At 41.4% G+C, this 27,295-nt stretch overlaps 1 protein-coding gene across 6 annotated transcripts in view; it reads right to left on the bottom strand.

Moving 5' to 3' along the window:
• Window positions 1–27,295, bottom strand: part of LOC131223604 (phosphoinositide phosphatase SAC8) — a 93,670-nt gene that overhangs the window by 37,533 nt on the left and 28,842 nt on the right. For 5 of the 6 annotated variants that reach the window (XR_009160578.1, XM_058219047.1, XM_058219046.1 and 2 more), the window contains 7 exons: window positions 17,316–17,443; window positions 17,082–17,173; window positions 15,950–16,007; window positions 12,908–12,964; window positions 12,761–12,794; window positions 8,558–8,638; window positions 8,348–8,454 (listed from right to left, as the gene is read on the bottom strand). Coding sequence is in view for 5 of the 6 variants with exons in the window: in XM_058219047.1 (XP_058075030.1) it covers window positions 8,348–8,454; window positions 8,558–8,638; window positions 12,761–12,794; window positions 12,908–12,964; window positions 15,950–16,007; window positions 17,082–17,173; window positions 17,316–17,443 (557 nt within the window). In the remaining variant the exon portion in view is untranslated. The remainder of the gene's footprint in view (window positions 1–8,347; window positions 8,455–8,557; window positions 8,639–12,760; window positions 12,795–12,907; window positions 12,965–15,949; window positions 16,008–17,081; window positions 17,174–17,315; window positions 17,444–27,295) is intronic. The other variant, XM_058219048.1, reaches the window with a different exon arrangement.

Raw genomic sequence — 27,295 nt, forward strand, 5'->3', positions numbered from 1 at the left:
CTCAGAGTGGTCGAAATTTAAAATAGAATAGTTTAAGAAAGAATTTGAAAGAGAAAAGTGCCAAAAAATGAGAAAAATCACAACTCAAAAAGTCAAAAAGTCAAAAAGTAAAAAAAAAAAAAAAAAAGAAAAAAAAAACCGTTTACAACCGTTATGGGGCGTAACAGCCATTACGGCCCCCATAAGGGCCGATCCAAGCAAAAAACTGGGGGTCACCGTTTCGACCCCTGTATCACGTAACAGACTCAGCTGTTTCCATTACGTATCGATCATTCTGGCCGATACGTAACCGATTTGGTACATCTTGTGTGAAACACACTCAGATGGCTCCTAGTCGAAGGATAGGGAAAAGATTGGATTAGAAACGTGATGCAAAGCATTGTTGGCATGGTTCAGTGGAAGTAAGGACCCAGAAGCTCTATTTCATTTTATGGAAGAAAGGGATAGGGCTCACAAAGGGATCCAGACTCAAGCATCAAGAAAATCAAGGAAAAAGAGGCAAAGGGAATTGCTTGAGCTTGCATCTTCTATAATTATGATTTTCATAGAGGAACACCTCGTCAAGAGGTGAGGGGGAGGCACAAAGTCTTTTTGTTGAGCTCTCCAAGTTGAGATTACGAGGATCGCACCAAGGAAGGTGCAAATGCATCAGTTCTATCATAAAGATGTTATCATGGAATGTTTGGGGACCAGGTCATTCCCAAATTAGGGGTAAGATCAAGGAGGTTTGTAAAAGGCAGACGATTCAGCTAGAAGCAGTTCAAGAGCGACCAAAAGATCTAGTCAGAACGATGCTCTTACTAGGTCAGTATGAAGTGCGGGCCGGGTGGAGGGGATCACTAAAGAGACAAATGGCATCGATGGGGGCATTGTTGTGATCTGTAATGTGACAGTGCTTATCAAAGAAGATGGGTGGGTTGAGGAATTCTCAACTTCAGTAGCATTCAAGAGTATAGAGAAAGGGATCTGGTGGGTCTTCACAATGGTGTATGGTCTATGTGATCCAAGCAGCGAACATCAGTTATTGGAGGATTTAAATAATGTTAGGAACAGACGGAATCTCCCTTGGTGCACTAGTCGAGGCTTTAATACAGTTAGGTCTCCAAGCAAGAAGTCGAATAGGCCTTTCTATTAGAAGCATGCAGGGATTTTCCTTAGGGGTTGAGGATAACCAACTCATAGATTCTCTGTTGATTGGATACAAATTCAAGTGTCTAACTTTCAAGAAAGACCTTTTACGTCCATAATGGATCGGTTCCTGGCTTCTCATGATTGAGAGGAATGCTTCCCGCAAGTCATTCAAAGAGGGCTATCTAGGGTAATCTCTAATTACAATCTAGTAATATTGGAGACAAACATAGAATCATGGGGCCCAAAACCTTTTAGGTTTGAATTATCATGGCTTAAAGAGGAGGGCTCCATCCAAAAAAAAAACAAAAGGATTGGTGGGTTGTATTCTAACATCCTAGATGGGCCGGTCAAAGACATATGTTGAAGTTAAAGTTCCTTGAAGGTAAGCTAAAAGGGGTGGGTAAGGAGAAAAATGTTCTACCAGAGAAGAAGGGCAGACTGTTGGAGGAGATTAGAAGAATGGATAGTAAGGAGGTAGGCTCGCTAGAGGAGCACGACTTAGTGGAGATAGGGGTGCAACTTGTGTAGGTTTTGGATTGAGGGTCAACCAAAGCCCAACCAAACCTCTAGGGAACCTAACCCGACCCGAGGTGCCCAACCCAAAGTCTATGCTTGACCCAACCCAACCCAACCCAACCCAAATACATGTGATTATTCCTAACCCAACCTACCGACATAAATTTGCAAAACCCGAACCCAACCTGAATTCAGATCAACTTGGCATCTTCCAACCGAAACCCAATCCGAGGGCATTGACAACCCAACCTGAACTCGAGTTGGGTCAATCAGGTTAGGGTTGACAAACCCAAGTTGCGGGCCTAAGAAGAGAGATACATTCTAAAGATGGAGCTGGACAAACATCTTCTTCAAGAGGAGTTAAGGTGTAGACAAAGATTGAGAGTAGTTCGGCTCAAAGAAGGAGATAAGAATACTAAGTATTTTCATTGTATTGAAAATGCTAGAAAGGGGACCGATCGAATATGAAATCTCTTGATTGATAATGTCAACATAGAGGATAAGAAAAATATTTGTGAAGCTTCTGTGTAGTTTTTCTCTAGCTTCCTCTTGGATGATGGATGGGTTTGTCCACAGATTCCCTCCATTTCAACCAAATCGGTGATCCAGAAGCAGCATGGTTGGAAAGGAATTTTGAAGAGGAAGAAGTTTCGGAAGCAATGCAGAACCTAGGCAGAGATAAAGCTCTGGGTCTAAACAACTTTCCAATAGCATTCTTTCAAATCTTTTGGGGAGAAATCTAAGGGATGTGATGTCGTTCCTGTCAGAATTTTTCAAAAAAAGCTGGCTATCTAAAGATCTAGGGGCTTCATTTATCGCCTTGATTCCAAAGAAGGAACAAGCTGAAAATTTGAAGGATTTTTCTGCAATTACTCTCACAAGCAGCCCGTACAAGATTCTAGCAAAAGTCTTGCATCTAGGCTTCGTAAAGTTCTAGGTGGAGTCATTTCGGAGTCACGAGGTGCATTCGTCTGTGGAAGGCAAATTCTAGATGGAGCTCTTATAGCTCGTGAATGCATTTACTCGAGACACAGAGTAGGTAGGCTAGGAATAAGTTAGATTATGAAAAAAGCCAATGAACATGTTAATTAGGGTTTCTTCACTGTACAATGCTAAGGAATACATATGCCATAAGTTACAAAGTTATCTTTGTGATCAAGACATAGAATTCCAATCCTCTTGTCTGTACGCTCCTCAACAGAATGGTAATGCCGAGAGGAAAAATCATCATCTTGTTAAGGTAACTAAATCTATTTTAATGGGGATGAGGGAGTAGAGAATGATTTGATGATAATAATGTGAAGAAAAGAAGAGAATATTGAGAGAGAAGGAGGAGGAGAGTTTGGGAGAGATGTTGTGTTGGGCTTGCTTGCCCTAACACATAATGTTTTATTATAATAAAGCATATAGTACACTGTAGGAGAAGAGGGAAGTGTGCACATGCACTTATACTAAAAGGGACTAAAAGGGCCACTAATCACATACATAATACACTAGCATTCTCTGTACTCCCCCTCGAGTTGGAGCATAAATGTTGATCATGCCCAACTTGTCATGAATATGATGAAGAGCATCTCGACTCAAGGACTTTGAAAGAACATCAGCAAGTTGATCCCCAGATCGAACAAAAGGAGTGACGATTTCCTTAGAAGTTACTTTCTCCCGAATAAAGTGACAGTCAACCTCAATATGCTTAGTTTGCTCATGGAAAACTGGGTTACGAGCAATATGGATGACCGCTTGGTTGTCACAGTGAAGAGGAATAGGATCCGAAGGAGGATAGCCAAGTTCTTCAAGAAGGTTGCGAAGCCACACGAGTTCACACGTCGCGTGAGCCATAGCACGATATTCTACTTCAGCCGAGGATCGGGCAACAACTGGCTGCTTTTTGCTCTTCCATGTTATAAGATTGCTACCTAGGAAGGTACAAAAGCAGGATGTAGAGCGACGATCAAAAGTACTACCTGCACAATTAGCATCGGAATAGCCAGAAAGATGAAGATGACCACGCAACTGAAAGCGAAGGCCAAGACCCGGGACTGATTTTAGATACCGAAGTATGCGGTAGACAGCCGTGAGATGGGAAGTACGGGGAGCTTGCATGAATTGGCTAACAACGCCCACCACAAATGAGAGATCTGGGCGAGTAATAGTCAGGTAAATAAGCCGGCTTACAAGTCATCGATACATCCCGGGATCAGTAAGGAGAGCACCATCATCTGGTCGAAGCTTCTGTGAAGTATCCATGGGAGTGGTAGCAGGTTTACACCCTAACATGCTGGTCTCCATGAGAAGATCGAGCGCATATTTTCGTTGTGACAAGACCAATCTGGATGATGAGCGACCAACTTCAATTCCGAGGAAGTAGCGAAGAGGACCAAGATCCTTGATCTCAAGCTTGGTCTTCAAAAATCTTTGACCTCCCTCATTCCAGCAAAATCACTACCGGACAGAACAATATCATCCATATAGAGAATGAGAACCATGATGCCCGTCGATCGACGACATATAAAGAGAGAATGATCGGCATGGCGACGAACAAAGTCAGACTCCTTGAGAGCCTGACTAAATTTTTCGAACCATGCACATGGGGATTGTTTGAGTCCATAAAGAGCCTTCTTCAACCGACATACAAGTGTAGGGTTGTAAGAAGCAACAAAGCCAGGAGATTGATGTATGTAAACTTCCTCTGCAAGGTCCCCATGGAGAAATGCATTCTTAATATCAAGCTGAAACAAGGGCCATAATAAATTAACGGCCAAGGAGATCACAACGCGAATCGAATTAAGCCTAGCCACCGGAGAGAATGTCTCGAAGTAATCCACACTATAAGTCTGCGTGTAACCCTTAGCAACAAGACGGGCTTTATAGCGATTAATGGAGCCGTCTGGAAGAAACTTAATCGTATAAACCCATCGACAGCCAACAGGTTTATGGCTTAAAGGAAGTGGCACAAGGTCCCAAGTATGATTCTTTTCAAGAGCAGACATTCGCCTTCGTCCAGTTAGGACTTTGAAGAGCATGTGAGAGGGATCGAGGAATAGTCTGTGATGAAAGGGAAGCTGTAAACGACTGAAAAGACGGTGAAAGATGATCATATGAAACGAAATTACTAATGGGGTGTTGAGTACAAGATTGTGACCCTTTGCACAAGGCAATGGGAAGATCTAAACTCAAGGTAGGAGAGTCAACTAAGCCAACATCCAAAGTGAGTGGAAGGGTGGATGGCTGAGCATGTGAAGATTTATCTCGACGATGATACACCCGCAGAGACTTAGGGTCACCCAAATCACCCACAACATGCTGAATGGAGGGGAGAGGAGTTTTCCCATGATCACTAGTAGAAAGAGGATAAGAGTCATACTCCCCCTGACTCGCAAGAGGATCACAGAGGGATCGGCATGGAGCTGAGAAAAAAGAAATATCCTCAAAGAAGGTAACGGCAGAGACATTTCTTGCGAGTCAATGGGTAAAACATTTATACCCTTTTTGACTTCGATTATACCCTAGAAAGACACATTACTTCCATCCAAAATTTGAACAAAGCATGTACAACAAAAAACTTTAGGTGGTAGGAGAAATGGATTATCACGAGGATACAATATACTAAATGAAGATTTGTAAGACAGGATACGTGAGGGTATACGATTAATAAGAAAAGTAACAGTTAGAAGAGCATCACCCCAAAAATGTTTAGGTAGATGCATACCAAGCAGAAGGGTGCGAGCAACTTCAAGAAGATGAAGATTCTTTCGTTCTGCAATACCATTTTGTTGAGGTGTGCGAGCACACGACGTCCTAGACAAAATACCACGTTCCTGCAAGAAGGATAGAAAGGCAGTAAACATGTATTCCTCCCATCATCAGAATGGAGGGTTTTGATGGAACATTGAAATTGAGTGCACACTTCATGATAAAACACTTTAAACGCATCAAACAATTCACTTTTAGATTTCAAAAGATAAATCCAAGTCATGTGTGAATAATCACCAATAAAGGTAATAAAATATCTAAATCCAAAAGTGGAGGTAAATGGAGCTGGTCCCCAAACATCCGAGTGAACTAGAAGAAAAGGTTGAGATTTTCTCCCAGAAGAGCTAGGAGGAAACGTAGCACGATGATATTTAGACAATTCACAAATATCACAGCATGGCGGTTTAGTGACAGATAAGGAAAGAAACAAAATTCTCGATCTAGCTATGGATGGGTGGCCTAAGCAGCAATGCCACCGAGTCATGGACTCTTGATCCAGAGAAAGGGTACTAGAAGCGGCAATGGGTGTATCATCGAGAAGATAAACGCTTCCTCGCTGATGCCCCCCACCAATCACTCTCTTCGTCTGTAGGTCCTGAAACAAACAATAAGAAGGGAAGAAGGTAATGGAACAATTTAATGATTTAGTAAGAGGGCTAACAGACAATAAGTTTAATGGAAAACAAGGCACATGCAAGACTGAGGACAAAGACAAGGAAGAAGAAAGAGGGATGAAACCAATCCCAGAGATGGGAGTTTGGGTTCCATCTGCCACTGTGACATACTAAGTGTGAGGAGAAGGAAAATAAGAAGAAAAGAATTTAAACTTACCAATCATATGGGAGGAAACTCTAAAGTCTATGACCCAGGAGGTAGGAGAGGATGACGCAAGAAGGGCAATACCTGACTAGGCCGAAGCTGCGTGAGATGGCTCAGGAATATCATGAATGTGAAGCCGCATAAGGGCATCATATGCAGCCTGAGAAATGATAACTCCCCTGAAGTAGACTGCACAGTTGTCGGGGTGGAAGACTGTCTCAGGAGCAACTGTGGATGCAACAAAAGCAGCGGCATACGTAGGACGACCATGTATCTGCAAGCAATAATTAACGGTGTGATTAGTTCCACTGCAATGTGAACAAATGCGGGAACCATCACATCCTCGTCCACATCCACCACAACCACGAAGATTACGGCCGCCACGACTGCGATCTCCCTCGTAGCCTCTACCACGATCACTAAAACTAGAAATGCGCCTTGAACTCAAGGATGGCACCCGAAGACCAAGAGAGGACTGATCGCCAGCAAGATGTGCCGAACGTTCGGGTGGCACAAATGAATGAGAAGGAAGAGTAGAGACAGTAGCACGCTGACACATGGCATATACTATCGTCAATGGGGAAAGAAGATCTTGCATAACAACCTGATCTCGAATATGAAAATAATAAGAATTCAACCCAGGTAGGAACTGCATGATACGAGTATCAACCCACTGCTTATGAGCATGTTCATGATCCTCTTTACATTTGAAAGGAAGAGGCTGCTATATATCCAACTCATCCCACATACCCCGAAGCGTTAAATAGTAATCTTTTAATGATCTGGAGTTTTGTTGGAACCGACCAATTTCTTGAATAAGCTGGAATACCCGTAAAAAATTCTGAGATTCCGATAACATATTATGAAGCATATCCCAAATGCCTTTAGCCGAGGATAAAAACATCACTGAGTGGCTAATCGAGGAATCCATACTATTCAACAACCATGCAATAACTTGATAATTCTCCTTTGTCCAAGACTTGTAGGTAACATCTGTAGAGCTTGGGGGATCATCCAAAATATACGACAACTTCTCACGGGCTCCTAAAAATACTTTTACAGATTGTGCCCATTAAAGATAGTTATCACCATTCAACTTAATGGAGGTAATCTGCAAGGGTTGGATTAAAGAGACCTTATGCCAAGAGATGAGGGCCCTTTGTCAGCCATAGGAGAGTCCAAGAGAGATAAACCTATGCCAAGAAAGGCCCTACGCCAAGAAGGATTGATTCAAATAACTCTATCTCACTCAATCCTTCAAGGAAGTCCAAAAAATTCTGAAAAATATCATGACAAATCTTCTAAAATCAAGATCTATCAAACCCCTAAAATTTTAGCTCAAACGGAGTCCATATGTCCATATAACGCTGACGTCAACCGTACGGCTACTGACATCAGCAAGGTGACGTGTTGTCTCTCAATTTGTTGGATACGGAATGTCTGGATCTATGCTTTGATACCAAGTAGAGAATTATTTGATGATAATAATGTGAAGAAAAGAGGAGAATATTGAGAGAGGAGGAGGAGAGTTTGGGAGAGATGTTGTGTTGGGCTTGCTTGCTCTAACACATAATGTTTTATTATAATAAAGCATATAGTACACCGCAAGAGAAGATGGAAGTGTGCACATGCACTTACACTAAAAGGGACTAAAAGGGCCACTAACCACATACACAATACACTAGCATTCTTTATAGAGGGTTCCCGAGATCACTACAATGTCTTCTTCTTTTTACCTTTTACTACACCTTGAAATTCTACAGTATAATTCTGCCCTCAAGTGTTTTAAGTAGGGACTATTTATGTAATTACACGGTATAGAATAATAAGTTCTCACTACATCCATTTTAATGGGGATGAGGGTTCCCGAGATCAGTACAATCTCTTCTTCTTTTTTCCTTTTACTACACCATGAAATTCTACAGTATAATTGTGCCCTTAAGTGTTTTAAGTAAGGACCTTATGTAATTACACAGCATAGAATAATAAGTTCTGACTGATCAGTAAATAAATAAATGAGAAGTTTCTCTCTGGGAATATGTTTTTTGCTCTTTAATACTGTTTCTTCTCATCTACAAGTTAAAGCATGTTAGAATAATTTCAACATCCATGAAATGTTGTGGAATACCTGCAAAAATGAGGATCTATAGCCTTGAAACTCCAGCAACTGTTCTGTCTCGATAAAATTAGCAGTGTCTCCTTCAAGATTAGCCCCTCTTCTCCACATTCTGGTTCCTGAGATTTCACCATGTTATTAACACCTAGATCAACCATATTAAATTTGTCTAACGTCATCATAACTACTATTATATGCTCTGTTCACTCCACAACAACATACCTAGGCGCCGCATGCACCTCCTTGAGATTAAAGTAATCTTGGCAGGTGAATCTTTAAGCATGAACTCTACAGTCTGAAAGCCTAAGCTTCAGTTAAGTAAAACTGATAAAAACTTGTTTTTTTGGCGATTACATAAGTAGTTTTGGTTGTACCAGAATGAATATATGCATCATCATCCTTGTCATTGTCATCTTAGCCTTTCTCCCAGCAATTTGGGGTCAGCTTTTAAATGGTAGATTGGCAAAACTTTAACAATTACAGAACATCAATCTTCCTCTTTCACTTGAGCTCTAGAACTAACCATGGTATAGGCTTTACATTGACAACACTTGGATATCAACACAGTCCAAATATAACCTCCAGCCCGACTAAAACGTGCATGCCCCAAGTGGCAAGCAAAAAAGGAGGGTCATGGAGGCAGTAGCAAGAGATACCGTGAGGCAACAGGCACACACATGGAGTTACCTCATATCAGGTTATACACACATGTACCAAAATCAGACTAAAAGTAGGAAGGACATTCGTAAGTAGTTGGCAGCAAAGAATAGCTGAGAGCCCACTGACAGTGTTCCCATATCAGTATCGCATTACGTATCACACCTTTGGGATGCAGATATGTATTGGTTATCACATGTGATATATCGGTCGTATCGGGGAATATTTTTTGAAAGGTAACATTTCCAAGGATTGAACCCTAGATCAATCACAAACACTGCACTGTCTCCACCAACTCATCTAACGACTGGGAGACTCATATCAGGGAATTTATCGCACTTTTTGGAAAACATTGGGAAATTGATCGAATTTTTCAATGAAACTTCAGGGATTGTTAAAAAGGACATTAATACACACTTTTAAATCATAACATCACAAAAAACAAGTGCACAATAGGTTTTCTTCATATAGGGTCCTAAGCCATGCACGGTTTGACTCAACTGATGCAAGTATATTCAATGTTTATTCATATAATTTATAAATATAAGAAGACATGTATGGAAACAATACATTCAAAAAAAAAAACAGAAGTATAAAACTAGAAATATGCCTATGAATCATGTGTGTGGTTGTGGCATAGACCCACATAGAGCTGCGCAATGGCTTAATTTTTTATTTTTTATTTCCAAAAAATCACCAAAAACTACACGAATCAGTAGATCAGGCCTCATATATGTTTGATTTCATGTTTGAACAGTAAGATTGCAAACAATTTAAGAGAAAATGGGAAATTTTTAAAATTTCCCCAATTTCCCCCAAATCGGACCACCTACCCTTAAATCTCAAAATTAAAGGTTCAAATCCTTGATTTTCCATGCAAAACATGAAGAATCAAACATTTCTAACCTTTTGTCACTGATTTCATATGATTTAAACAAGAAACAAAATTAATTGGATTGGAATGCAAAAGCACTCACCAAATGAAAATCGGCCCCAAATCCATAAAAAATTTAATTCCAGTTTGAAATCTCTGTTTCTCCCAAAAAATTGAGAAGGATGGATTGAAATCCACCCACATAGTGTTTAGATTAGAGAAGGATGATGGAAAATGAGAAAAAATAAAATGAAGATTTTGGAGCTTTTGTAAAAACAAGCCTACGGTTCCTGTTGGTATCAACGATATCTGTCGACAGATATTGTCGATACCAAGGAAAATTTCAAAAGAAATGGAAGTGATATCTCGCGATACAAGCAATATCATGAGATATCTAACGATATATTGTGATACATTATGCGATACCATGGAATTTTGATTCTCCACCTGTGTTTCATATCGCTGACCTGTGAAATTGATAATATTGACCTATATATCAGTCGATGTCATTGATATTGCATACAATGCCCACTGATACATGTTTATTGGACACATATGCCCAACACTGCAGCACTACACTTTAACCTAGCACGATCATGCCACACTGCACTTTAGCCTAGGACAATCATGCCATACATGGGGAAATGATCACATATGTTCAAACATACGTGAGTTCCCATCGCACCGGGTGTGTGGGGTCTACCATGATGTGCCTACACCATCCAATCGATCCACTAGATGCACCCCCATTTTAGGCTCAAAGTCTAAAAATTAGCCTAATCCAAAACTTAGGTGGGCCACACCACATGGAACAACATGGAGCCATGGGGAGGGGGACACCCACTATAGAAACTTCCAGCTGTGTTTGGGGCCCAACAGGCCATATATATGCTATCCAATATAGTCATCAAAAGCGACCCACAAGGATTAAGGGGATTAGGTGGGCCACACCACATGAAGTTAGAGGTTTTAGGCCTGATTTTACGTTTTTCCCAATGCAATAACCTACCAAATTTTTTACATCAGCATAATTTTTGGGTTTTACGGTGAACATAAGGTGGCGCACGTGATTCGCAGTTTGGATTCTGCACACCTATCCCCATGGGCCTCACAGAAGCTCGAACGTATGGAAACTTACATACATAACCTATGTAATCATATCCTTCGCCCAACCCCACTCACCCCACAAATACACATATGATATATACAGACACCCGCATACATAAATACACACATACACACATACACACAACATTGAAGCTATTTGGGGTTGCCTTTACAAAGGTATGCGTGTCAGTGTGTGTAGATGATCACCTACAACCTGGGGCATCGGAACCATGCGGAATGTTTACCTACAACCAGCTGCATGTTATCTTAACATGAACCAAAGCTTAGGTGCCAGCATGTCATGTACATAGGACATCTGAACCATGCATGAGCTGGGCCTCACCATGATAATCGCCCAGCAGAAAGATCACCTGATTCCACTCATCTAGCTGACCACACATGCACAAAAACAATGGATGGCTTACATTAGACCTGCCAACAGTCTAATTTAATGTACAAATGTGAATTGGCGTAATGAATGGACAGGCCTCATTCTTGCACCAGGTGATATTCACGGTGCAATCCACCTCATGCTCAACTCGGATATCATGACACTTCACAAAGATCACCGTTTTCTCTCACCAATGTCACTTATATTATATCCTAGCCGTGGAAGAGTTTTTTTTTTTTTTTTGGAAAGCTGAGAAACACACACACGCAACCACCCCATGCACGCATGGGTTCTCGAACCCTTGACCTCAGATATGAGACACAGTGTCTACCACTAAGCCAAGAGAAGAGACTCAGCTGTGGAAAAGGTTGACCAATCATAAACCTTTATCTGGCATGAAATAAGGCTGATTCCCAAATCAGATGGGCCACGGCACAAATCAATGGAGAGTCAAAGATCCAACCCAAGTACATAACATACAATTATGTTACATACAACTGATTAGTGAAGTGGTCTAACTTGCACTCTAGGTGATCTTCATGATGAGGCTGACCTATTACACAGATCGAATGTCAACAAATGTGACAGAACTGGAGGGAAATGGGATGCAGTACCACAAGCTTAAGGTACAACAGTACTTGATCATTTCTCAAGTTTTATGCATGCACGCACACAGTACCTGACCATTTCGCATGTTCACGCACGCACGCGTGCAAGGAATGCTGTCCTCACCTTTATGAAGAAGTAATCAACATCCCCAAAGCTTTAAATAACATGTGGAATGACATGGTGCAAAAATCAAACCAATCAGATGATCCTCACCATCCGATCAATATCATGGAAAATGGACAAGATCAAGCAGAGAAACAAAGTAGGTCTAACCATCAGCATGAATCATCTGTTCAACAGGTCCCACCGAGGATTGCTTATGATTCCAAAGGAGCACTTTGGTTTGATGATGCTAATCATTTGACCTATGGCTCATAAAAAATGGACATTTGTAAAAAATGGTCCATGTTCAATGGGTCATCACCCGATCAGTGTGATTTTTTACACATGGCTTGCCCCTAGTGATATGCATGATGGACATTCAGAATCGGTGAGTGGCCCTCTGACCATTAGTTAAAAGCTTGGAGCACATTGCTAATGTCCCCATGAAGGTGGGGAGGTCAATATTCCCCTGTGTGTGCATGTGCAATCCCAACTCTCAGGTAACCTATACTTGTGTGGGTGCGTGAGTTTGTGGCTGCATGTGTACGTGCATGACTATTGTGCAAGTATGTTAGGGGTGCATGCATCGGTGTGTGCATGGGCATGTACATGCGTGCACACACACAGGGTAAAAGAAAAGTTCCAGAAACAGGACCATTTATATAAGCTTTAGCCTTTAGGATATTTCCTTGTATCAACGGAATGATGAACGCATCAAGCTGCAACGACCACAAGAACGGCATATTAGATAATAGATTGTGTTGATTGACCGTGTCTAAAATTCAAATCCTCCCACACGAATAACTAAGGAATTAAAAGGTCAACATCTAACCTTGCACTCAATTAATTCTTCCAGCAAATTCCTATTCCAAACAAAGCGTGGATCGGCCTGAAATGAAAATAAAGCTACACAATTCAGCATAATGTTTTCAACATAGGATAACCCTAAAAAGTACAAAGCATACTTCATCCAAACTAGTAACATGCTAATGTTATATAGTTTTCTCTTAGCCACATAATTACCACTTGCATAGGCATATTTCATGTACAGTGTAGATGGAAGGCTGTGATCAATTTCTAGGTATCCTTTTTAGCCATTGTCAGTTTCATGTGCAAGTTTCCAACTGAAATCATGTTGAATCCATTTACTCATCTATTTATATATCCTCTGACATAATTTGCCCAGAAATGACACGCTAGTTGGTCCCAACCTAGGTATAGTTCGAGCTTTGACGCTTGTGTGCGTGTGCATGGGATGTGTGTGTGCATGCGCGCACACGGTGGTACATATGTGTGTGTGTGTGTGTGTTGAGATGGTTCTTCCATGGGCTTTAAAAACAGGATACGGCCAAACTAAGATGGAACTTTGATAGGTGTTGAGGCTCTAAAATGAGGCTTATTAGAGGAAGACCTAAATCAACTTGCTCAAGGTGTTGGAAAGTGGTAGGACGGATTGGAAACTGACTGACTATAGGCATAGATAGGAAAGATTGGTGAAAAAAGGATTTGTAGAGCCAGCCCCAAACAGTTAGGATAACGTAATGATGTTGACAATGATTTGAATAAATTCTATGAATTTGGATTCACCAAAACCATGGGTTTGTATGGAATTTCAATGTCGCGAGATAAATCAGTTGTTTGTTTAAGCGGGGTTTGGATTTCCAGTCCCACCCTTGAAAAACGATCCAGTTCTGTTCACCAAATTACGCCGTTCTGCAGGGAAATCACCTGATGGATTCGGCTGGTTTGTGGTTTAGGTGTGTCCCCGAGATGAACCGTTGGACAGTGTTCTCTGATTGTGGGGCCTATCTGCATGTATGTATTATACATCGTTGCTGTACATCCAGCCTTCCATACCATTTTAGGGCATGGACACAAAAATGGGTGAAGATTCATGACTCCAGTGGACCATACCATGGGACACTGGTGATTGAACGCACTTCCAAAAAAAATAAAAACTAGTAGGTGCCACCTTAATGCTTCCATAATGTTTATATGCCAACAAAACTGTTGATATGGTTACATTAGCTTAGATGGAGGGAGAAAACAAATTTTGGCTTGATCATAATCTTTTAAGGCTCATAGATGGATAATCGCCACTGTTTCCTACAGTATGGTCTAATTGAGCACCTTATGTGCTTTATTTCTGGGGTCAATCTATAAAAAAATCCAAACAAATGGATGGATTGCGTAGATCGAGAATACATACACTAAGGTGGGCCCCACATTAAGGGTCGGACCATCTTCGGTTCAGCCTCAGTCGCACCTTATCCACTCTCGATTTGTGCAGATATGCTGCTTTGGAAATGATGGAAGCAGATTGGCTGTGACACCGGTCACAGAGATATACCTGTGCCCAAGGCCATGTGGGGCCCACAGATATGTCTTGGAACAAAACCACTCCATGCATCTGTTCTCTGGATACCACAATAGGGCAGATTCAAAAAACCAGGCATATCCACTACTCATGTGGGCCATACCAACGAAACAGTGGGATCAGAAACATCCACCATTGAAACCTTTCTGGAGCTGAGTATGATGTTTACATTCCATCCAGACCATCCATTGGGTTATTACCACTGAGGTAAATTGTAAGAACAAATATCATTCTGATACAAAACTTCGGTCACCCAGGCCTTTGTATTCTACTGTTTTGCGTGGTATGGCGCACATGATTTTTGGACCTGCCTGAGTTTTAGAATCCAGTCCTACTGTGGTCTTCCAAAACAGATGGACAGAGTGGATTTAATCCAAGCCATATATGTGGGCTCCACATAGCCCCGGAGCCGAGGCCCAACATATGGTGCATGAGCACCGAACCAGGCGATGCACATAACTTTTCATTGGAGGCTCAAAACCAAAAATGTACACGAAGGTGCATTGAATGGGTTTAGCCACCACTTCAATTGAAACCAAACACCGCTTTGGACCTTCCTATCAATCCCTCCAAACCTTTCAAAACCTGTGATGTGATGTTTAAATCAAAGCAATGCAGTACAAGCCGAGCCAAACCATGAATCCAAACACGCCCTAAGCTCTCCAAACAAAAAGAAAGAAAAAGTCATGAAATTCCATCTTCAAGGGGTTTCTTTCTTTTCCTTTTCCTTTTCCTTTACCTCACACTATGTACTCGGACCAAAAAGTGATTTTTGGTTTCTTTCTTTTCCTTTCCTTTACCTCATGTTATCTACTCAGACAATATTATAAATCAAGAGATATGTGAAGCCCACATGCATGTAAAGCTCAAGACATCCACACATCAAGCACACGTGCCACTATGGCACACAAGTCTGAGATCAAAGCTTTCCATCCGGAGCACATGCTATATATATGGCCGGATAAAACAAGTGGGCCACGGTGTACAATATATATGGACTGATAAAACAAGTTTTTAGCCATCCATTTGTTGTACATTGTCGCCCACCTGAGGAGAGAAACAGCCTGATTTTAGTCCAAAATGTCAAAACAGTGTGGCCCACCTAATGGAAAGCTCAGGTCTTGCACGCATGTGCTGTATTGGCACGTGTGCTTGTGTGTGGATGGGTAGGGCTCCGCAGTTGCGTGGGCTTAGCAAAACCATAAATGAATATGAAATGTCCATCAGTAAATCCAGCATGTTATGAGAAATATAGGCATGTCAAAGTAGATATTGCTTCACTACAGAAGGGCTAAGGCATGAAATTTGGTGTCCCAATATAACCAACAAGCATAAGTAGCCAAAAATACAAATCCATTCATAAATCGAGGTGGGAAGGCTTCATGCTAAAAGTTACAATTCATCCAAGGAAATGCAATTCATTCTTGACATTCAAATTTCGTAGTATTTGTGGAGATGCATTTATTAAGAGTAATTAAATTCCACCCTACAACAAACCTGCTTCCACAGCGGTTTGCTCATCCGACCTTCAGCTAACTTGCATGTTCTCTGTAAGCTGGCAGACATTATCAGATGCATCTAGCATATTTCAGTTATAACTAAATAAATCTCAGTTTATCAAGTGGTACAATAGAAGTATAAAATAAGATGTTGTGAAATTAAATATTATGTTAGTGTTACAAGCAGTGTTCAAAGTAGTGGTATCGCTACAAGTTTCGCTGGCCAGGGATATGGAAACAATATTGATATCACCTATAACCAGAAATGTGGGGAAACACAGGGAAAACAGTAGGATTTTTCAGTGAAACTTCAGGAGATGCTAAAATACACATATTTGCATATTTAAGAACAAAAGAAAAAATTGCACAAAGAATACATACATAATAAGTTTCCATTTAATGAGGGCCTAAAAACATGTGTTGTCGGAAGAAACCAGCCCAACCATCCCATCCATCCCAACTATCCATCCAACCATCCCATCCAACCATCCAACCTTCCATCCAAACATCCATTGATTTTTCAGCATATTGAAATATGAAAACGCATGATATTTCATCGAGAAATCGTCAACAACCGAAAAGAAAACAAAAGATTGTGGTCTCGATATACCCCATCTTGTGATAATGATAATATTGCGATATGATCGATTTTATAGATGATTTGAGCACTACATACAACCATGCACCTACAAAAAAATTGAAATGAGTTTTTTTTTTTTTTTAATAAACAGATTTTTGGCAATATCAATACATTAGCGATATTATCGAAATATCGTCAATACATTGGTGATACAAGCAACATCTAGAATTTACACAGTAAAAAATATTGGCGATATTGATATAATGGTGATACACGCGACACCAGAAATTTACACAGTCAAAAATATTGGTGATACATTGGTGATATTGATACATTGGCAATACCTAGCGATACGTCGCAGGTACTTGGAATTTCTGTGACTGCCAATGTTATCGGTATCGCCAAGCTAGAGATATAGATAATATCGGGGATGTTTCGATAATATCCGGGATACTCTGAACAATGGTTACAAGCCACAATTTAATTGAAAACTGTTTCTCAAATTCCTGCTGACCCTTTGTTCAGGCTTGCTGGATAATGTAAGACTTACTTCAGTGTAAGGTCTACTTCATATGAATAATACAACCCTGGAGTTGATTCTACAGTTCTCAACAGACTCAAAAAGTAAGCCTCGTCTCTTTTCTGCACAGAATCATTTCTCAGTTAAAATTCTGACAATCTTCAACAAAATTCATGACAACATTTGAAAGCACAATTGTTTCAAGAGCATATGGAGAAACACATATTCAGGACCAAGAAATGGATTAAAAAAAAAAAATCATACTTCTTGAGGTGTTGAAAGCTTCAAAGCCTCATTGCATGACAGGAACTTCATAGACATTACACGGAAAACTGGGAAACCAAGATAGGCGCCAACTTCCTTCTGAGAAGTTATTACAAGTACATATGTCCCTGGATCACAATAAGAAGACTGAGTTTGAAAATCTTAAGATAACAAACTGAATAGGAGAAGAACAGTTTATATGAGAAGCCAACTTCCATGACATTATTCCAAGGACTAGAAACTGTCACCATCTTACTGATGCATAAAAATAGAAAAATAAAATAAACTGCCACCATCTTAAAAGTAACCATGCCATTACATAACCATAGAACAAATCTAGTCATTTCAATTATTCTTTTCCAACTTTTTTTTTTTTGTCAGCACCTAACCACTTGTGTAGGAACTGAGATTTTCATAAATATTTGGAGAATCAGAGCATCTTTTGCAAGAAAATGGTTGTTAACTCCAAAGAAGCCAAAAAGATCTGGAAGTCAGAAAGAAACAAGCTTGTAAATTTATTTACAGGCATCTAGTTCACTACTAAATTTGCTAATATAAAGCTGGAGTAAAGAATATTCCAACTTACTCTTTTTTTTCAATCAGTTGGGTTTGTTTCGCCAAGTTTGATTTGATTTTAAGACCCTAAACTCTCATTACTAGAGATCATCAAAACATAAAATTGCACTTCCATTAACATAGCACCAACATGACATTGAAAGTTCTATCAATGAGAAAACAAGGTTCAGTCCATGCCACGATATTTTTACTTCTTTTTTTTTCTTTTTCTTTTTTTTTTTCTTTTTTTTTTTTCTTTTTTCTTTTTGAAAGATTCAAAAGGATTTTTATCAAAGTTTTTTTTTTGAAAAAAAAACAAAAAAAACACACATTACAAAAGAGGGAGTGAGTCTCCTCAACAAGGCTTTGGAGACCACATCCATTCCTGGCCAGATCATCAGCAAGTTCATTAGCATCTCTAAAGACATGGGAAAAGAATAGCAAGATAGTTCCCGTAAACTCCCTAATTTCCTCCATCCTACAGGACAAGCGGCAGAGGAAGACCAACTCAACTGATGGCATTAGCAGAGTTACCTTCCAGGATGGCTGGAATCCGCAACACCAATAGGACCTGGGAACAACTTTACCAGGTGACCCAAAGCAATCCATTAGGGTTCCCTGATATAGGATTGTCCCTAGAGCTGGCATCAACATTAAACTTCCACAAGCCAACCAAAGGAAAGCTCTAAAGAACAGGAATAAGAGGGAGAGGAATCTATCCTCAATTAAAATATTAATTTTTTCGAAAATTTCCTTCAACCAGTTGTCAATTGAGACTAATTTCGAAGTATTTAAAAGTGTTTGATGAAATAATCATAACATATACCCAAAATGTTATGCATTCAATTTGAATATAGTTGCATTAGTTCAGTCTGATAGCGCATAGCTTAGGACCCTATACAAAGGAAAGCTATCATGTGCACTTCTTTTTTGAGATGTTATGATTTAAAAGTGTGTATTGAGGTCTTTTTTTAACAATCCCTAAAACCATTTTCCCAATGTTTCCCTGAGTCAAAAAGTGCGATAAATTACCCGATAAAAACGATATTTCATGTGCGATAACCGATACGTATTTGTATCTCAAAGGTGCGATATTGATATCGATATTTCGAACACTGCTTATACCCAGCCTGCCATTTTCTTTAGGTTTACAAATTTGTACCCAATCAATCAGAGGGTATTTACATTTTTCTTCCCTGCCTTGCCTAAGATCTCTATGAAGTTTTTCCAACAACACTAGCTGGGCATTTGAAGACCGGCATAAAGTTTTTTAAAAAAGGATAATTGCTTTACCTTATTGAAAAGTTGCTTGACAACAAAGAATACAACAAAAAAGAGATACATCAGTACATCCCAAACAAGAGTGAGGCATCACTAACATTGACATGTTTGTTCCTAGATGCCCACTCTACCACATTACTCTTTGATATCCAAACGAAACACTCCCCACACCCCCCCCCCCCCCCCCCGGTGATATTCCAATGCAAGCATGATCAAACGCTAGGAAGCTAACCTTCCCTTAGCACGCATGACCTCTGTGCCACAACCACAGCATATTGACAACTGAATGAGGCATCACTCAATCAACCCCGAAGATCCTTAGAAAGGACAACCACACTTAGCACATAGGAGCAATGAATGAATAAGTGATCGATCGACTCTACATAGCTCATACAAAGGAAACATGTTGGGAAGAACCATGGCACTCTTCTGAAGATTATCCGTGGTTAAACTGTTCTTCCTTCCAACCAACCATAAGAAAGATGCCACCTTGGGAGGAGCACCATAGGACGAAAAAGAATGGAAAAACTCTAGCAAGCTCAAACTCTCCAATTTCTGAAGCATCAAGTAGAAAGACTTGACCGAGTAAATACCAGATGGGGAGGTTCTCCAAACCAATGAATCTTTAGAAGCCGGAGAAGGATGGAAATATTGAAGATGGACCAATAACTTGGCATAGTCCCCCAACTCCTCATTGATTAAGTCCCAGTGATACGGAGTTCACCACACGCCTCTCCCACCAATGGATGAAAAACAGCTAGCCATTGTCATATTCTCCAAAGGAGATAGACGTGCCAAAGATGGGAATTCCACCAATAGAGATCTACCGCCACACCAAAAAATCCCCAAAAACATATCCACTCGCGATCACTGAGAGAGATCAATAAACCTGAGTTGAAATTACTTCTACCCAGAAACTATAGATACTTGCTCATTTACATATTACATTGATCATTATAATTATGTTTGTGACAACATGCCAGTAAATATGTCTATGCTCCGAGTTACAAGGTCATATAAGATATTCTCTCGTACTTGAAGAATGTTTCAGGCCTACCAGGAGCACAAATGTAAAGTTACTTCCAAATGAGTTGTCTTCTGAAGCTTACTCTTCATGACTACACTACAAGAGGCACAAGTGTAACATTACTTGGAAGGAAACTGTTTTCCAAAGCTTGTACAAAGTTAACTTGAAATGGAACTTAAGGGCATAGATTGGCTTCTCTGAGGAAAAAGCAAGGGGTTATGGTTGTTGTATAAAAACAGGACAAGAAGATACACCAAGGCAGCAAAGGTGATTGTGGGGATGATGATGTGGTGGATATTGGAATATCCTCTCAATAACAGTTCATTGTGTGCTCCCAATCAAGGTATTCTGTATCAGTAACGGTGGCTGTAACGGTCACCACCATTACCGATACGGGTATCAGCCATAACGGCCGATACGGGGGCGTAACGACCGTTACGACCCCCGAAACGGTTGAAAATTTTCTTTTGCCCCAAAAATTTTGAAAAAAATATCTAGAAAATCAAGATTAATGTAAATATTTCAAATATGTATTCATTTTTGTTTTGAACATGTTTTTTTTTTTTTTTTTTGGAAAGGCAGCGATTATATTAGAAAAAAAAAGGGTACAAAGGGAAAGGTCTGCTGAGGTAGCAGACAAGAAAGCCACAGCCCTAAAACAGCAAATCACAATCCTTCAGGGAGTCTACATGAGTAGCCCACTCAATCAAACGCCACTTAGCCCTGGGCAAGACTACCCCTATTGAATTAGAAATGTCCTTGAAACACCTGTTGTTCCTTTCTTCCCAAACTGACCACCAGATGGCGAAAATCGTCATTCTCCATATCTTCGTTCTTTCTTTACTGGTATGGACACCGTGCCACGCTTGCATAAAAGCGTTTGCTGTAGCCAGGACGCACCAATTGATATTGAAACGACCAAAGAGATCCGCCCAAATCGAATAAATGAAAGAGCAAGGCAACAATAGGTGGTCGACAGTTTCTTCCTCCCGCATACAACATAGGCAAATATTCGGAAGAATCATCCCTTTTTTCCGAAAGTTATCCACAGTCGGGATTTTCCTTTTGCCCGCTAACCAGCCAAACACCAGAATCTTTGGAGGGATAGAATATTTCCAGAATTTGGAGAACTGAAGAGGGTCTGACCCAGTGAGATTGTTGTGGAAACAATTGTAGAGAGACTTAACAAAAAACCTGCTAGATTTTTCCAGCTTCCATATAATAGTGTCTAAGGATGCTTGAGAAGGATACGTCACATAGATGCACTTCAACAGATCTACGAATTCAGGAATCTCCCAGTCTTGCAGGTTTCTCCTACAAGTTATGTTTCACACAATCTTGCCATCAGTTGCATCATAACAATCAGCCACCGAAATGTCTTTGTTAAGCGTGAGAAGGAATATGTTCAGGAATTTGACTCTAAGAGGCCTATCCCCAACCCAAATGTCTTCCCAAAAGCGAATGTTTGCCCCATTGCCAAGGACAAAACCAATACTATCGAGCACCTCCTTTTTCAACTTTGAAATATCCCTCCATATCGTCAATGCCTTGTATAGGGAAGCGTCATTGGTCCACCACCCGCCGGCTGACCTCCCATATTTTTGCTTTATAATTGTGTTCCACATACTGCCTTCTTCAGCCCCCAGTCTCCAAATCCACTTACCAAGAAGGGCTTTATTCATAGTCTTAAGATCTTTTACCCCAGCTCCACCCGTTAGTATGTTAATGCATACCTCCTTCCAGTTAAGGAGATGGAATTTCTTCTCCTCCTTGCCATGCCACAAGAAGTCATGCCTTAATTTCTCGAGGGTTGCCAACACCGAGCTTGGGCACTTGAACAGGGACATGAAATATGTCGGGAGATTGGAGAGGGCAGCCTTGATTAGAGTGAGACAACCGCCTAGAGAGAGGTAGCGACATTTCCATTTAGTGAGGTATTGCTCAAACCTGGAGATAACTTTCACCCAAAGCTGCTTGGGGGGAGAGCCAGCGCACAACGGAAGCCCCACGAACGAAGACGGAAGGGCAGCCACTACACACCCAAAAACTGCCGCAAGGGCTTGGGTCTCCTCGCTTTCCATGTTAATCCCAATCAGCTTCGATTTCGCCATATTAATTTTCAGACCTGAGACAACCTCAAAATAGAGAATAGCAATGCGAAGATTATTCACCTTTTCAGTACTAGCTTCGGAGAAAATCAGCGAGTCGTCGACGTACTGGATGTGAGAAATTGGGCTGGGCATGCCTTTGATTTTGATTCCATGAAGGATACCTTTCAACTGACCTTTGTGCAACATTTTTGACAACTCCTCCCCCACGATGAGGAATAAGAAAGGAGAAAGAGGATCACCTTGTCTGAGGCCCCCCGAGCTCTTGAAAAAAGCCTTTTGGGGAGCCATTGAGAAGGATGGAGAAATGTGTGGACCGGATACATTCACGCATCTAGCGTCTCCATCTTTCCCCAAATCCCATCCGATTCAGCATGTATTGCAGGAATCCCCAATCGAAGTGGTCGTAGGCCTTTTCAACATCCAACATCCAGATCTGAAACTGGAATCCAAACATTCATTTGCAAAAAGGGCTGCGTCCACGATCTACCTGCCTGAGATGAATGCACTTTGATTCCCTGATATAATCTTCCCCATAATCTTGGATAAACGAGCAGTCAGAATTTTAGCAAGGATTTTGTGGGGGGCTACCAACAAACTGATAGGCCTGAAATCCTTAAGAGTGGCTGCCCCCTGGATTTTAGGAATAAGGGCTATAAATGAAGCCCCAAGACTTTTCAACAACCTGCCTCGACCGTGGAATTCATGGATAAAATCCATCACGTCTATTTGGATTAAATCCCAAAAGAACTGAAAGAATATGATGGGGTAGCCATCTGGACCTGGAGCCTTGTCACCACCAAGGGAGTCAATCACCTTCTTAGTTTCTTCCACTGAGAAAGGGGACTCCAGCGAGTCTGCCTCGGCTGAGGAGATGCTATCGACTTGAAGCGAATCCAGCGTAGGTCTGCGCCAGTCATCTCTCATAAGCAAGGACCTGAAGTAAGACACCACCTCTTCAGATATTTTGTCTTTGTCTTCTATTCGGACTCCATTTACAACAGTGCTGCTGATTTTATTGTGCCTGGCGTGCATACTGGCATTGCTATGAAAGTAGCTCGTATTCCTGTCCCCTTCTTTAATCCACTTCTCCCGAGATTTTTGCTTCCAGGAGATTTCTTTTTCAAGAATCCTGACTGAAATGGATTGGATTAACTGAATTCCTCTGACCTGAGTATCCAAAGTCATCAGCGACTCTTCGGCTGGGGCGTCGATTTTGAGTAGCTCGGCTAACATGGAATCCATTTCCTGCTCCCTGATTTGGAATTCTATCCGGTGCCATTGCTTCAGCTTATCTTTCAGCTGTTTCAGTTTTGAACTCAGCCTGAATCCCACATAGCCATCCACCTGAAAACCAGCCCACCAATTCGAGACCATCTGTCTAAAGCCGTCAATTTTCAGCCAAGCAAGGTCAAATCTGAAAGGTTTAGGGCCCCGGTTCTGCTCCTCTACATCGAGAATGAGGGGGCCATGATCAGACGTAGTTCTGGGGAGAACTGATTGATAGGTAAGAGGGAAAGATTCCAACCAATCAGGGGATAGGAGGAATTTGTCTAAAATCTGCATAAGGTGGGGTTTAATCTCCCATTAGACCACGTAAACCTAGAACCAAGAAGGGGAAGATCCACCAGCTCCAGTTCATCGATCCAATGAGAGAAGGAGGCCATCACTGGAGACAATGACGTACTATGAGATTTTTCCTCTGCATACCTAATCATATTGAAGTCCCCCACAATGCAGCAAGGCCCGGTGAACAGATGCTTTGAATCTGAGATTTCATTCCAGAATTGGTTTCTGTTAGCATCTTGGGTAGGACCGTAGACCAAAGAGATGAGACATGTGAACCCTGAAGAATTCTGCTGTAAGACAACCGAACCGAATAGGATCCAACCCAGTTGTTTTGAAGCGTCCATTGAGAGGAGTTCCAAGCAACCAAGATGCCCCCAGCACTGCCGACCGCGTTGAGAACAACCCATTTTGCATCTCTGGCCTTCCAGAGGGTGCCCATCAGCCTATCATCGAACCTGTTAGCTTTAGTTTCCTACAACCAAATGACGTCTGGATTTTTCCGGTCACAGGTGGCTTTGATGAGTCTCCTTTTCTGCTTTGACCCAGGGGAGTGTGGTCAAAGCAGAAAAGGAGACTCATCAAAGCCTTCCCCAATGAAATAATCTTCATTGGGGAACTGAGCTTCCCCGATGTCCCCGACTCTTCAACCTTCCATTCGACTCATCTGAAATACCCGGGCAAACCACAAGACGATGCACTTCTGAACTGCTACAGGATCTGGATCGGCGACTTCTAGGAGATTTCGATGTTGAGATGGGTCTGCCTCGAGACTCGACACAGTGGAATAGGGCATTGAAGTCCTCTGGGGAATCTCCGAAGGATAGACCTAACGTTCTGCCAACGTGACCCTTAGCATCCCTTCTCCACTTCTTCCTCTAAATAGTTTGTAACAGGTTCGCCCTAGAGATGTCTTCGGTGTCCTGTTTGCTCCCATATTTTGCATGAGTCGCATCAAAACCAACACGAATCTGCAAAGGTTCTGCTTCAATAACATCAGTTATCAGATCCTCCTGAAAGAGCGCAAGGAGGTTAAGATCTGACCTATCAGAGGGAGGAGGGGAAGACAGTAATGACAATGGAGAAGGCTGATTATCCAACTGGCAATAGCTTTGGTCAAATTCTTTGCTTTCGATATCTGAACCTGGCCGTGAGGTTGAGACCGAGGTAAGCCCGAGGTTGGAGCAGATATGCGTCGACGCTTGAGTCGCCCAGGAGAGAATACGCGCCGGAAAGGTGTTATACGGCAGCATAGAGTGTGAATCTATCGGAGGGGATCTCACTAGGGAGGCGGAATCGCCTTCGTGAGGAACCGGCGAGCCGATGAGATGAGAACCGAGTCTATGGTCAGCGATAGACTCTTAACTCCAACGTTGGAGTAAGATGAAAAGGGGCAGGACCTGAAAAATATAAGTCTACCCGAGATTCGGGTCCAACCTTAACCAGGGTATCCGAGATAAATGGCTCGAAATTAGGTCTCGTTATAGCTTCATCGGGTCCACCGCGCGTCTGAAGCAGGTCCCCTTTGCCATCAAAACCTCCTGCAAGCGAGTGGCTCGAGACTGTTTCGAAAAGAGCGATCGACTATTCAAATAAGACATTCATTGCCACGTGTTGTATCGTCGGTAGGATTGGAAAAGAGAGAAGACGCTGCCTTGCCACCATCGTTAACTACAATAGGAGAGGAGTCCACATCAACGTCTGGAGCTCCTTGAGAGTACTGAAACTGTGCTCCTTCATGCACTCCTTCGGCAAGTCTGCTTGAAGAAGAGGGAACTTCGTTCAAACGCCAGATGTCGCCCCATCTGGGGATGGGAAAGTGCTTCATTTCCTTCTGGATTGGGAGATCAATCTCCCTGTCTTCCACAAGAATCCGAATGTAGGGAGGAATTAGATCTCCCTTCTTCCTGCGGACGAGGACCCTGACCACCACCATCTCCTCTATGGTAGTGTAACGGTCCACTCTTTGGTGAGAGTGTTGTATCGAGCTGTCTAGTGAATTGTTTAATATGATTATGTCTCTAATGTTTACACATCACAATCAATCATTAGAACTAGAAATCAGAAAAAGGCATAAATACTGCTTTTTTAATTTTTTGAAAAAAAAGGCCCTCGAAGATTCTATTCGCTCAAATCACTTCAATCCACAATTTCAATCTTAAAAGCTATAGTAAGAGTGGTCGAAATATGTTGTAAAATGATATAAGAGAGTTTTTGGAATGAGGAAAGTGAAGAAGAGGAGAAAAATGAATTTAAATAGAAAAAAAAAAGTGATCGTTTTTCGACCGTTACGGGAGTAACGGTCGTTATGCCCCGTAACGGCCTTTATGGCCACCGTAACGGCTGATACAGTCTCAAAAAACTAACTGCTCCTTTTCACCCCCGTATCGCGTAACGGTCATGGCTGTTACCTATACGTATCGGCCTTTACGAGCGTATCATAACAGATACGGAACACCTTGCTCCCAATAAAGCTTGCTCGGGAGTGTTGTATTTTAGAGGCGGGCATCAGGTATGGCAATGGTGATCTGCTCAATACCTCATTGTCTCAACATTTAAGGTAATCATGGGTGGAATGAGAAAAGGTAAATAGTCTCAAAATGTATATGAAATAGTATGGTCATGGTGTAGACCTTCTTAGGCAGTAGGACAAGAAGCAAATTTTGCCACACTTCCCTACTAACAGGCAAATGCCCTTCTTGAAAAATAAACCACCTCTACATGGGATGTCTCTATTAACTGAGGTATTCAAAAACAGTTATGTAAAGCCATTACATAACAGTAATGGTTATGGGGCCGTAAAGGCCATTATGGAAAAAATGGCCTATAATGACCATTACAGGCCCATAACAGTCTTTTTCAGGGCCGATACAATCTTTATTTTAAAAAAATGACCCATATCGTAACGGTAATTACGGTGGACATTACGGTCACCAATACCATTACTAAATACCTTGTTATTAACCCCCTTCAAATTGCCTCCCCAACTGGTGGCCATTATGGTCACCGCTACCATTACTGAATAAATTGTTATTAACCCCTTCGAATTGCCTCCCCAACTGGCTAATAAGTGCTTTCCACAGTCCCCATCTCCAAATATAGCTGGGAAACACCCATCCTCAGATTCGCTATATTTCCTAGCAATCAAATTCCTCCCAATGAAATAGGTTCCTGTGCAAACTCCCACCACCATTTACGGAGGGGACTCAGGGGAGTGTGTGTGTGTGTGTGTGACCGAAATTTGCACTTCAAATTTATATGATGGAATTTATGCCCTGAATCTTTTACTTCTCACAGAATCTTTCTTGAATGCACTCAATTTTCAATGACACCGTTGCTGGAATATTAAATAATGAGAGGAAGTAGATCAGATGATCAGAGGGCCACTTTCACAAGAGTGATTATACCCCTCACAGATTGATAACACCCTTTCCATCTAGATA

The sequence above is a fragment of the Magnolia sinica genome, chromosome 13, assembly GCF_029962835.1.
Source record: "Magnolia sinica isolate HGM2019 chromosome 13, MsV1, whole genome shotgun sequence".
Taxonomy (NCBI): Eukaryota; Viridiplantae; Streptophyta; class Magnoliopsida; order Magnoliales; family Magnoliaceae; genus Magnolia; species Magnolia sinica.